At 47.7% G+C, this 13,318-nt stretch overlaps 2 protein-coding genes across 2 annotated transcripts; both read right to left on the bottom strand.

Moving 5' to 3' along the window:
• Window positions 1–355: 355 nt before the first annotated feature.
• On the bottom strand, window positions 356–2,869 carry LOC120904084 (translation factor GUF1 homolog, mitochondrial). Its single transcript, XM_040313830.1, has 3 exons — window positions 2,613–2,869; window positions 771–2,544; window positions 356–702 (listed from the first exon to the last, which is right to left on the bottom strand). Exons 1-3 carry the CDS (start codon window positions 2,663–2,665, stop codon window positions 577–579), a joined length of 1,953 nt encoding a protein of 650 aa, XP_040169764.1. The 5' UTR covers window positions 2,666–2,869; the 3' UTR covers window positions 356–576.
• Window positions 2,870–6,385: 3,516 nt separating this feature from the next.
• Window positions 6,386–12,875, bottom strand: LOC120904082 (cullin-associated NEDD8-dissociated protein 1). Its single transcript, XM_040313829.1, has 8 exons — window positions 12,268–12,875; window positions 11,543–11,712; window positions 10,648–11,314; window positions 10,316–10,574; window positions 8,841–10,242; window positions 7,860–8,749; window positions 7,620–7,766; window positions 6,386–7,505 (listed from the first exon to the last, which is right to left on the bottom strand). The coding sequence occupies exons 1-8, from the start codon at window positions 12,301–12,303 to the stop codon at window positions 7,360–7,362; spliced, it is 3,717 nt and encodes a 1,238-aa protein (XP_040169763.1). The 5' UTR covers window positions 12,304–12,875; the 3' UTR covers window positions 6,386–7,359.
• Window positions 12,876–13,318: the final 443 nt, after the last annotated feature.

Here is a 13,318-nt window from a genome sequence, read left to right as displayed (position 1 = left end):
CATCGGTCTTTAGCATGCAGCGCAATGGTGGTGATACCATTGTTTTCTGACGATCACAGCACATCATCCCTAAGGCCTCCTCCCTTCGTGCTCGTCCGCATTAGCTTCTCGTAGTGTTTTAAATACCCTCCACGAAGCTTTAAAGCGAACTCTGTAGAGCGAACAGTATACAGGTGCAAGATGATCAGTTGATCAGTGCAAAACAAACCATGCACAACAATACAATCCAGCCATATGCTGTACTCAGTTTTAGCAACAATAACAAAAAAGTAACAAACGGGAATGTATGAAGTTGAAATTTGCTGCAACTTGCATTGAGGAGTTTTAACGAATTTACAATGAAAAAAAAAGCATCCAGGATACAAAATAAAGGTTTATTAGTGACCAAATGGGATAATGGTTCCTTCTAAAAACATTCTTACGATGACATTTTCATACCAAAAGTGAATGAAAACGATCGAAATGTACCAAATGTAGAAAGTGTGCAAGAGCAAACATGTCCCTCAATACCTAATTAACAAAAGATCCATTTGTTTCGGATGTTCTTCAACTTGACCCAACACTCAATAGCATTACTTATCGTTTCAGTACATTTATGAATGTATCGCGTGGAACATTGATGTTAGCAATCGATCTCATTTTCTTCTTTCCCTCAGATTGCTGCTTGAGTAGTTTCATCCGTCTGGTAACATCTCCTCCATACTGTGGATAGAAAAACAAAAACTCAATTTATTAATCTTCAAAACAGTCAACCCTCGGGCCAAGCTTACCAATTTAGCGGTCACATCCTTTCGATAAGCTTTTATAGTCTCGCGCGCCAAAACCTTTCCACCCACCACCGCCTGTATAGCGATCTGCACCATCTGTCGCGGGATCAGCTCCTTCAGCTTCACCACCAAGTCCCTCGCATGGTTTTGGGCCTTGCTGGTGTGCGTGATGGTGCATAGTTCCTCCACCAGCTGCCCATTCAGCAGTACATCCATCCGGACGATGCTTGTCTCGACGTAACCGTGATCTTCATAATCGAAGCTTGCGTATCCGGAGCTGACCGATTTTAGCTGATCGTGAAAATCCAGCACGATCTCGTTCAGCGGCATCAGGTACGTAGTCATGATGCGCTCATTATCGATATTGAGCGACGTTTTCTGAACTGCCCGACGCTCGACACACAGCCCGATAATGGCCCCGACGCACTCGGTGGGTGCAATAATTGTCCCCAGCACGTACGGTTCGTAGTACTCTTCCACCATCGTCCGGTCGGGAAGCAGGGCCGGATTGCTGATATACACCGTTTCGTTGCCACCGTGCGCCGCGATCGCTTTGGTGCCTTTTAGCTTGATTTTGTACGTCACCGATGGTGCCGTCAGTACCGGTTCGGCGTCGTACTCCTGTTGCAACCGCTGACTGAACACATCCAGATGCAACAGGCCCAGAAAACCGAGCCGCCAGCCTTGCCCAAGCGCTGGACTAGAGTCCGGCGCGACGGTAACGGCAGAATCATTCAGCACCAGCTTTTCGATGGCACTCTTCAGGACGGGATGCTGTGTTTGGTCCGGTGGGTAAACGCCCGCAAATACCATCGGCTGCTGGGGCTTGAAGCCTGGCAACGGGACGCACGTTTTGTTTTTCCTCAGGTACAACGTGTCCCCGATGTGTGACTCTTTGCTGGTTCGCATGTTGCACCCGAGCAGACCCACCTGCCCCGCCACCAGCAGGTCCACTTTACGTTCGTCCGGTCGCAGCAGTGCTAAGCTTTTCACCTCGTACGCTTTACCCGTGTGGCACGATGCGATCTCCTGGCCGGTGCGGATTTCACCATCACTCACGTAGATAAGGTTCAGCGCACCCCGATACTTGTCGAACCAGCTGTCAAATATTAGCCCCCGGAAGTCCGTGTCCCGGTTCGCTCCAGGAGCAGGCAGCCGGTTCACGATGCTAGCCAGTACCTCATCGCAACCCGTGCCCACCTTGGCCGAAACTTTCAGCACATCATCGGGATCGATGTCGAACAGCGTCAGCAGCTCGTTGCATACCGCTTCCGGGCGGGCGTTCTTCAGATCGATCTTGTTCAGCACTGGCACGATGACGAGCTGCTTCGAGCGGGCGAGATGGTAGTTAGCCACGGTCTGTGCCTGCACACCTTGATTCGCATCCACTAGCAGTATAACGCCATTACAGGCGGCCAACGATCGGGACACCTCGTTTGAGAAATCCACATGACCCGGTGTGTCGATCAGATTCAGCAGGTAGGGCTGACCCGCATGCTGATAGATCAGCGAGGCCGTCTGTGCCTTTACGGTGATGCCGCGCTCCTTCTCAACCTGCAAACTGTCCAGCACTTGCTTATTGCCCGAATGTTTCGCTATCGTGCCGGTCATTTCGAGCAACCGGTCGGCAAGCGTACTCTTCCCATGGTCAACGTGGGCTATGATGCTGAAGTTGCGTATCCGCGACACCGGTATCTCATCGTACTCGATATCGTCCGACAGTCGGGCGGTTGTGGTGTGGAAGCAGCTATGCTGAACACTGGCCAAGACCCTTCTCCTGCGGTTAGATGAATAAATCCGGACTTGTTTACCTTGTTTGCGCAATGTGCATGGCTGCAGCCTTACCGATAATTTGCACTGTACAGCGTGTAGAGTGTGCGAAACTTTGTTAAACCCATTGTTTGTACATGCTAGCTTTATGGGAATATGAGCAAAACTAAGAAGCAAAAAATACAATATTTACAACCCAAAATTACACAACCCCCGGCGACAACAATACGATTTTTTACAAGCTATGAGTGTCAAAATCACATGGCAATAATAACAACAACTTTGCTGGAGCAACAAACGATGACAGAACGTTGCAAAGCAAACAGTAAACTAGAAACGAAGAGAACACATTTTGCCTCGAAACAAATAAGAAATATGGGTTATATTTAATTAAAAAGTATAATTGATGAATTGGGTTGGCGTTAAAGTAGCTTATTTTATTTATTTTTAAGCCACATTTATTTTACTATCACATCATGTGTCATTTCGTTCATCGAATGTCAAGCTGGTAGTGCAATATGGCTGCTGGGTCATGATTGTGTGACCTGGGAGGATTCTTTTGAAGCTGCAAATATCGTTAGTCGCCGGTATTGAGGAAATATTCGTGGAACTGTGCGCGCATTCTGTATTGCCGGTTCGCAGGACTGCGTGCGTTTCTACACAAGGAGAGCCAAGAAAGAATAGCAGAGGACTCGAATAAACTTCACGCTACTGTGTATGTGGTGTGGTGTATGGTCATTAAAGTTCCCCATGCCTGGAAAAGGCCAATCAACAACTGCAGGTATGTGTTTCCCAAATTTACCTCAACGTATCTGTCGCTATGTCCTGTAGAAATGATTCCATAGTGCACAACTACTCATAGTTGATCGTAAGAAATCATCCAAGTATGATAATTGCAGAATAATATGTGCAAATCCGCACCTCGCTCTTTGAACAGATTTGATAAGTTACGTGGATGACCCAATATCTTTATTCTTGCTGAACTATGTTGACGAATCCACCGAAGTTTCTCAGAACCGATTCGTTTTGGATCGTCCTTCGCGAGCATGTCTAAGTATTAGTGTCCTTCGTACACGAGGCGAGGAACTTTTCTCGCTATCGTCGATTTTTGGAGCGGTCGTTCTGAAGAACTTTTTAACAATCGCCCTGAACGTCGTTGACGACATCGTTATTTTGTGTAATGAAATGCAATGTTCTTTCTTTGTTTCAGCTTTAGTGTTATTTCAGTATTGCAGATTTTAGTGAATTTTAAAACTAATCGTTTACGATTTCGTTTGCAAGGTAAAGACATATCATTATATTCCTCAAATACATATCTAACTTTTTTTCGTATTTCCGTCTCTTAGTGCTGCTTGTTTGTTCGGCCTCAGTGCAATGGCATCACCGGTAAGGTTTGTCGATAAATGTGTCCAGGTGGACATGGTGTATGGCGACGAGCACGACCCAGTTGCATCAACGAGCTGGGTTGCTAAGATCAATGCAAAGCCGTCCTCACAGCTTCCACCGGCACTTTCGTGTGAGGAATCGCAGCAACCGGCGATAGTACCGCTGCACATAAACCTGGCCATGTTGATTGAGAAGTTAGCTCATCTTGAAAAACCATTGCATTGCGTTATCAGGAAGCTAGATTGGATATTGGCAAAATATGGTGAGGCGTTCGCTAACCTTTCATTTCTGCACGATGCTATGCTGATGCAAGGTAATGCCGCCAAACCTTTCACATTGACGTACTTGAACAGCATTAGGATAGCGCTTTTTACTTGCGATTTGGTATGTCACAATGTTGACGTGCGGGCTTTGGGCAAAAGCATGAAGTATCTTAATACAAAGTTTGTAGAATATGTGAAAACCGTCGATTCCTATTTACCAGATTCAGTTCCCAACGATTTCTTTGCTATAAAGCTGCTAGTGATTACCAAAACGATCATGCATTCTCTAGATAGGGAGTTAAAGCAGATCAGAGTACGACTGGAAGACGCCCTGAACGCATTAAACCTGATCGGTGTGCTGCAGTGTGACATGCTAGCAGTAGTCGATATACTAATTAAGAGTAAATTAGACGATTCGCCGGAAGGGTTTCCGAATCGAATGAATAATGTAAATTTCGGGAACGATTGGTTTGATGATGAATATCGTTGTTTTCTTGCTATGATCGAGTTGGTTTCCGACCGGACTGAAATCTGTTAAGAACTAACTGTATTAAGTTTGATAATAGAGGTTTTTCTGATAATTTGAATTTGAATCCGACGAATATGAATTAGAATGTTAAACATTTTTACTTTTCCGTTGTTTTTTGTTATTAATTGAAGATCTACTACCTGAATTATATTCTGAAATACATGATATCTGAAGTCACATTTGTATTGTTTGAGTTTTTAGTTATCCTGCCGAAAACTGGTACAGTTACCCTATCTGAATTCACATTTATATTGTTTGAGTTTTTAAATACTGCAACGTAACAGTAAATTGAATACTTTGGGTTTTCTTATAACACATCATGGAAACAAGCTCTGTATGGACAGGGCCTTCCATGTTAGAATTTCTAAATTGGTCACATTTTTTAGATTCAACTCATTTACGCTCTGTGCCGCTCAATCTTCCCTGACTCCCTCTTTTTGGATTCAAATTGCTCAATCTTTGCACCGGCTAACACTAGTACTTATCGCACATACATACTGATCAGGGCAGAAAGTGAGTGTAAGGTATTGATCCTCAATGTATTAGTAAAAGGATATGCATTTTGTAATGAATCTTAAAAGAGAGTAAATCATTACAATTAATATATTCACTCTCATATTCTGATTCAAATCACTTAAAAGAGTGAGTTTTCGCATCTCTAATCTTGAAGGTTCTGTTATACCTCTTTTGAGATTTTGTTCCTGCTCTTAGTCGCAGTCCGGAATACGACATTAAAATCTTATTTTAATACGACATTAAAATCTTAAGGAAAACTCTTATTTAGTGTTGTAAGGCTCTTTGACCCGAAGCTGAATAACCAGAATTAGCTCGTTGTATTACAGCACTTCCAAGATCACCGGTAGTAGCTTCCACGTTTAATTCTCCACGTTCGTTACGTTCAAAGAATACTAAACGAGCTTCGTTCGCAAATCGTCATATACTAGTGATGGACGGGTCGACACGAACTTTCCGGGTCGGAGCCATCTGTAAGCGACCCGGAGTCGTTCGGGCCGATCCGAAAGGTACAAGTAGGTGCACTAAGTGCAACTACTCCGGTAGGTGCAAGAAAGCATAAGCGACTCCGACTCGTTGGTGCAACGAGTTTGGGTCGGGTCGGGCCATGGTGGGTTCATTCCGACCCGCGGTTGCAGCGAGTTCGGGTCGATCCGACTGATGAGTAGGTGCGAGAAAGCATAAGCGACTCCGACCTGTTGGTGCAGAGAGTTCGAGTCGGGTCGGGTCAAAATAGGTTTAACACGGCTCCACCCGACCAGAACTCGGAATGAACCCACCTTGGACCGACCCGACCCAAACTCGCTGCACCATCCGGTCGGAGTCGCTTATGCTTTCTCGCACCTACTCATCATTCGGGTCGACCCGAACTCGCTGCACCCGCGGGTCGGATTTGATTCCGACTCCGACCTTGCGCACCCGCTGCACCCACGGGTCGGAATCGATTCCGACTGGCTGGCACCCGACTCCGGGTCGGATCGTGAAATGAATCGTATGACCCAACACTAATCACTATCATTTATCTCTTTCCAAACGAATCTACTTCTCTGACAAAATTTTATGTACCTTATGTTACATCCCGAACTAACTTCTCTAGCTGAATGTTACTCACCTACAACCGGTTGTTCGGAACAGAATGAACAACAATCTAAAACAAATATGCTGTCAATTAAATTTGTTCATTTATTCATAGTGTTTACATTATCATGTTCATTCTCATTCTCCTTTCAAAATTTTCCTCAATTTCATTCTCGCTTCAAATAGTCGGACTCGTGCTCGAGCCGTCAATCAGAATCGGTTCTGTTCGTACCGTTCGTACTGGATCTCGCGCCGCCATTGGTGATCGCTACTTCGGATGGAGATGATGTTGTTGTGGGATGTCGTTTCGGAATTTGCTCAGTTCCGACCATGAGTATATAAATCCGCATCCGACAAAGTGGAAACGTACGTATATTGTTTGCTGTTGTTTACGTAAAAACAAAATGTGTAACGCAGGAGAAAAATAAAAAAAGACTTAAAAAGTGATACAAAACAAGAACCAACTATTAACGGGAAGCGGTATCGACCTCGAATTGGAATTTGTTAGTATCTTTTCACCCTTACAAACCCTCCACATACGTTCGGAGTTTCAATCGTTCACATTAAAAACCTCACTTTTGAAACAATGTATATCGCCGGAAAAGAAAAAATAGAACGCATTTTACCGATGCCTATGCTTTCCTTGCCGAATCCCTACTTACACCTTCGCTGGCGGAAATTCTGCTTACTGTGTGTATGTTTCTTACCGTCCTACATCATCGTTTTTGTTTGTGTTTTGTTAGATCGATCGTACGTTGTGTTGGACATTACATAGAGGATCATCCCGGGGGAGTCCACCACGGCATCATCGTCTAATTCCACTCCGACTACATACTACGCGGGACGACTGTGCATGCAACTGCACACCACAAGGGAAGGATGGCGATGGTAGGCGAGGAGGGGTGCGGGGACAGCAATCATGGCATGAAACGGTTATCGATCGACGTTTCAACGATCAACAGCGAGAAGGGTTATGCTTGCGTTCTGACTACTTGTGTTCACCACCATCATCATCATCATCATCATCCACCTTGCGCTTCTTTGTCCTTTCCACCTAGCTTTGATCCATCGACGTATCCCGCCCATCGATATTGTTGTTCGACTGTCCGGATGAGTCCTTCTGTACCGATTCGAGCAGCGGCTGTAGCTCGGATGAACTGCGGATCAGAATCAAAAACTCCGCCAAGTATATGTTTTTATCTGCACATGCGGAAAGGGTAAAGAAGAGACGTGTAAATGAGATGAATAAAGAAAGATTAATAATGAATAATAAGATCCGACAATGTGGTTGCACCAGGAAGTTCCACTACTCACCAGCCTTGGGAATTTGCAGCAGTGCGGCGACGGCGCGTAGTGCAGATCTTTTCAATTCATCCTGCTTTTCGTACTCCTGCTTTACCGAGTTGGCCTTCACCTTCAGCGTACAGGTAGCACGCAGCGGCTCTACGAACTGATCGAGTTCTGATAGGAAGTAAAAAAAGAAAATACGTTACACCTGAAATACACCTGTTTACCGACGAGGAAACGCTTATCCGTCACCCACTCAATACGTACTTTGCAGAACGGCATTCGGGCAGAGTGCCGCCAGCCGAGCCGTCATAAGATAAGTGAGCATCTTAATATCGTAGTGATCGCGCAATCCCGCCTGCACGTGCTCGAGAAACTGCATAATGTCTACGCGATCGAGACCCTGCTCCAGCAGCGTGTACATACACTCGAAAGCCGCTTTCCGGATGTCGAGCCCATCGTCCACGGTGTGTTTGAACGGGCCCATCTCCACCTCCCGGATCAGCTCCTTCTTCACCTTCGTCTCCGAGTACAGCTGGGGCAGTAGCTCGGGCAGCAGATCGCGCACCAAGCTCGGCTTGTTGTGCACGGCCGAGTTGAACGCAACAAGTGCCACACGCCGCACCGACGGTTCCGGATCCTGCAGCGCGAACAGGAACTGGCCAATACATTGCCTAAGCAGCGGATCGATCGGCTGTGGCTGATCGGAGATGGTGAACTTAATCGCCGATACGACGGCGGTGCGCATCAGGGCGCTCTCGCTTTGCAGCGCCATTTGGAGCCGCGGGAGCAGCTCCTCGGGGTTCACCAGCACCAGCTTACCGAGACATTCGGCCACCACGTTGCGAGAGCCTTCTTCCGAGCATTCGCAGTGTTTGAAGAGCTGCGTCCAGATCGACGGTACGGACGGGAGCAGCTGCTCCAGGCCGGCCTTGCTGGTGGACAGCGACGAAATTAACTCCTTCAATGAATGCAGGAGCAGATATTGACGTTTCGGCTGTGCCTCGATCTCGTTCAGTATGAAGGGCAGATAGTGATTGAGATTGCCGACGGCGATTGCACCGAGCGCATGGCTTGCGGCACCCTTCACGTCCTCGGACGACGCCGAGAAACAGTTCAGGATCGTTTGTGCTAGTGTGTCGATCGTGTGCAGATTACTGGAAATGGGAGAGGAAAAATCAATTCATTAATTACTCAGTAAAAAAAAAAACACTCCGAATGATCTTTCGAGTGCTTCCTGAAACTTACAAGTGACGGCCAATTTCTCCAATCGTCAGCAAGTAGAACATAAGGTGCGAATCATTGCGACGGTTCTGGATTTCGCGCAGGAACTCTCCTGCCACCGTCAGTGCCTCGTTTGGCACCTGCAGAGTCAGTGCGGCAATGCACTTTGCCAGCGAATGGTACGCCTGCTTGTGCAGTGGGCTGCCACCGTGCTGCTGCTGATTGTATACCGGATTCATCAGCATCCCTAGCAGATGGCGGTAGCTCAGCCCTGGCAGTTGTGCTTGCACAAGTGCCTGGAACAGCTTCAGCGTACAGTTCAGTGCCGTACCTTGCAGCAGCGGTGAGCGCACCAGCGTCATCACTTCCTGCAAAATCTGCTCGTGCACCCCAACCAGTGCCTCCGGTTGCTGGCGGGCCACGGAAGTAAGCAGCACGAGCGAAAGCTGTGCCACGTGCAGGTCTGATTCGCTCAGCAACGGGGGCACTTCTCCCACGGCACCGCGCAGCAGCTTCGGGTCCAGGAATTGGCTGTAGTGCGTCACGAGTGTGTCCAGCAGGGTGAGCGAGTTGAGCTTCAGCGCACGTTGATTTTTGCGCAGGAACGACCCCAGCACCGGTATAACCTCGCCGATGATCGGGCTTAGATTGACGCGCAGCGGTGACGCCGCGATCATGGTCAGTGCTTTGACCGAGCTTAATCGCGTCACCTCGTTCCGCAAACGCTCCATGAACAGTGGCAAACAGGTGACCAGCTCCGTCTGCAGCACATCGCCCATATTGGCAATGATTTGGCCCATACAGGCGATCGCCCGTTCCTTCACCTCCTGGTCAACCTCGGGCGAGCGAAGCTTCTGCAGCGTGCTGGTGTACAGCTGACTCACGTACGGCGTAAAATCAAACGTTGTCTGTACGTCGACCGGCCGGATCACCTTCACCAGCTGCTGCAGCACGAGCAGTGCTTCGGTGGCGATCTTGTAGAACGGATCGAACACCGCATTCACGACGAGCGGAACGAGCAGCTGTATGTGCGCATGGAACACCTGCGGATTGTGCCCGACCAGCATACAGTAAACGAACCCGAGGGCGTCGATTTTCATATTGGAGGTTGAGTTTTTGTCATTCAGCGAGTAGTGGATGCCACTCATCAGCTGATCGATATGGTTCGAAAGTGCCCCGGGCAGTGCGTTCAACAGTTCGCGCAACAGCAGGAAACAATCCTGGCGCGTTTTCACCGACTTTTCGCGCATGAGCGGCTGAACTGCTTTCACGATCGTCGGTACCTGATCGGTCAGCATGCTGATCGGGCCAGGAATTTGCTCCATCGAGTCGGGATCGTGCCCGATATCATCGCCCATGGGGCGGGTCGATTTGAGCAGCGCGATGTACGCGTGGAATATGTCGGACTTGACGTTTTCTTCGCGCTCTGGAGAGATAAAAAAACAGCAGCGATAAGTTAAATCGAAAACAAAACGGTCAGATGGCACAGTTTACGTTACCTTTGAAGCGTGCGATAAGTGCCGGCGAAAGGGTTTTGTAGAATTCCTCCAACAGCTCGTGACGGGTGGAGATGACCGACTCCAAACATTTGGCGGCCGATCGACGCACCTTCCAGCTCATATCGTCGTCATCGCTGTACTCTTCGCTATCAATTTCTTCGTCGTCTTCCATCTCCATTGAGTTGCCACCCTCGCCATCATCTGCCTCGTAGTTGTAGTTTGGATCGTACGTGATGTACTTTAGGCAAAGATCAACGATCTGTTTGGGTATACAATGAGCACAAATTAGCACAGCTTGCTTATGCTAAAGCAGCGCGTTTGAGAACACCTACCGTCGGAATATGCGGCATGATCGCTTCCGGACAGCGCTGCACAAACGCTTCACACGCCTGCAGACAGAATTCGCGCAACTCGTCGTCATCCCGCAAGCTATACTGATTGAGCAGAAACATGACGCGCTCGATGTGGTTGCACAGCCGATGGCCGGCCTGCCGGCAGATCGCCGCCAAACACTGGATGTAGGTCCGAATCGTGCCGGGATTTTGCGGCTTCTCCAGCCCGTCGAGCAAGTGTTCGATCACCTTGTTGTACGCGTTGTTGTTGCAGGTGGTCAACAGGTGGGACAGTGCAACAATCGTGCGCTTCCGGACGGCCTGCCGGGCGGAACCGAGCTGCGGCACGAGCGCCTTCAGGATGAGCTCGTGGAACGGTACCAGCAGATCGCCGAAGCGCGACAGCAGATCCGACAGTATGTCCAACGCTTCGAGCTGCACCGAAACGTCCTCCTTCTCGATCGCCACGCTCAGCTTGCCGGTGATGCGCTGGCAAACGTTCGGCACGAGCGAGTTGGACGACTGTGGCAGCTCCGATATGACCGTCTTCAGACCGATGCTCGAGATGTCACGCAGCTGTTCGTTGTTCGACACCATGTTGGCGCACAGCAGGTCCACAATCGTTTCCACCTGATTTTCCTTCACTTTGTTTACCAACGGTCCCAGGCTGCAATATCAACAAAAAAAAACTTTAATTTTGACCTAGCAGCAGCAAGCAAGCATAATGGAATTATGAAATGCGTTTCGCATTTCATTCTGTTTCCCCGTTGCCACTGTCGGTATGTTTGCCAATCGCGGGAGGGATTGTTTTGATGATTTGCAAATACACATACAGGGTCGCGAGCAACAACATAACCTCAACAATTGGCAAACGACGCGATAAATGCACACGTACCATTTCACCGCAAGATTCTGCACCTCGCCGTTCTTGTCCTCCAGCAGGCGAAGCACCATACGGACGACTTTCTTCTCCGATTCATCGTCGAGCTTGATGCTGTCCTTTTGTAGCTCCGTCATCAGATCGTTGGTCGCCATAAAGCGAAAGTCCTTATCATTGGACGTCATCTGGTGGCAGCGCAGGAGCCGGCGGCACGGGGGGGCGGGGAAATCATAGTCAAAAATAATTAGTTACAAACAATCCAAAAAGATCGCACATAGCATGCTGGGATGATTTTGGGCATTTCGGAGAGCAATGTTTGTTGATGTTTGTTACATGATGAAGCATCATCTCCATGGGATCAATAGATTTGGAGGGGGTTGCTAGTAGGATTTTGTAATCTCATTGCGGCTCTGTAAGCTGTCAGTGCTTTTGCCAACAAAAGAAAATAGCGCACACATACACACACGCGGAAGGATAGCTGCAAATGTTTCTTCTTGTCTGAAGGACTTTCCGCTTTCGTCGATACAGATCGAACACTTCTTGATACGCGCACATTTTATCGAAGTACTGCGAGCCAACGATTCTCGACGGAGACACACGACACGAATTGATGCCTGCTGATTGTTTTTTTTTCTGTATGCGGCAGACGGTGGAACGAGAACGGGGGCCGGATGTTCCGGGGTTTTGGGACTCTTCGGGCAATAATGCTAGGGGCTTATTCAACATATGGATATATTCACCTTCTCCAGCAGATTCGCTATCTGATACGACGCCATTCTGATGAGTTGCTGCCGCTAGTGCTACACTGGTTCTAATAATCCAACAGGAAATTGTTGTTGTGGCTGCCGAAAAAAACACACACACGCAACGTAAAACACGATGACACTTTGATGAGAGAAACTGGTACGAAAAGGTGCGATATTTTGTTGCCGTGTCCTTAAACGTCGTAATGTTGTATCGCGGTACGCTACAGCTAATTCTTTCCTTTGGCGACAAATACGCGTGATTTGCACCACGAGCAGAGGTCGATTTGTTGCACCACGAAGAAAAGTTTTGCTGCTGATTCCCGAAATCAATTTGACATTTGCACACACACACACCGAAACGGGAGCAGCGGAGAACGGCACGAAGCACACGGCACTCGCTGCTTTGGCTAGTCGTGACCTGTGACGGCAACTGAAAATTTTACAGTTTGTGAATGCGGGTTAGCTCTATTCGCGATTGCAAAATTTTCTTCTAGTGGACAATGGAAATTGAGAAACAGGACAGCGTTTTGCATAAGATTTTCTTCTACACTTGCTGATCTTGCTGATTCTCTCAGCCACACTCACGCACACATGTACGGTTTCAAATGACAGAACACGCATACAAATGTGTATATATGCACGCATACAAACTATACCCACACACACATACTCACGTATCATGACAGTTGGTTTATTTACAGGTTGGTGCACCTCGATTTATTTGACAGTAGCAATTAACCTTTTTGTCAACGCCCAACGCGATAGACGACAATGAGCTATGAACTAGAAACAAAAAAAACTATATTATTTTCTATCCGTGAAGCCATGCATTTTGTACGAGCTATAATGCAAATACATGCAGCGGGAAGTGCCATGTATTCGGCTACCTTTTATCCAGGGGTTGGTTTATTCGTGATGTTCGGAAATGACAGGCTGTTTGATTGACTGAGAAATGGGTTTGAAAAAGACAATGGTTTCATCATCAAAAATACTATAACTCGGAGCATCAACTCAGTTCGTGATTACAAGTCAAAGTGATAGCACG

The sequence above is a fragment of the Anopheles arabiensis genome, chromosome 3 (genome assembly GCF_016920715.1).
Source record: "Anopheles arabiensis isolate DONGOLA chromosome 3, AaraD3, whole genome shotgun sequence".
Classification (NCBI taxonomy): Eukaryota; Metazoa; Arthropoda; class Insecta; order Diptera; family Culicidae; genus Anopheles; species Anopheles arabiensis.
The sequence above is the reverse complement of the archived record's forward strand: the minus strand, read 5'-3'. Positions and strand labels throughout refer to the sequence as shown.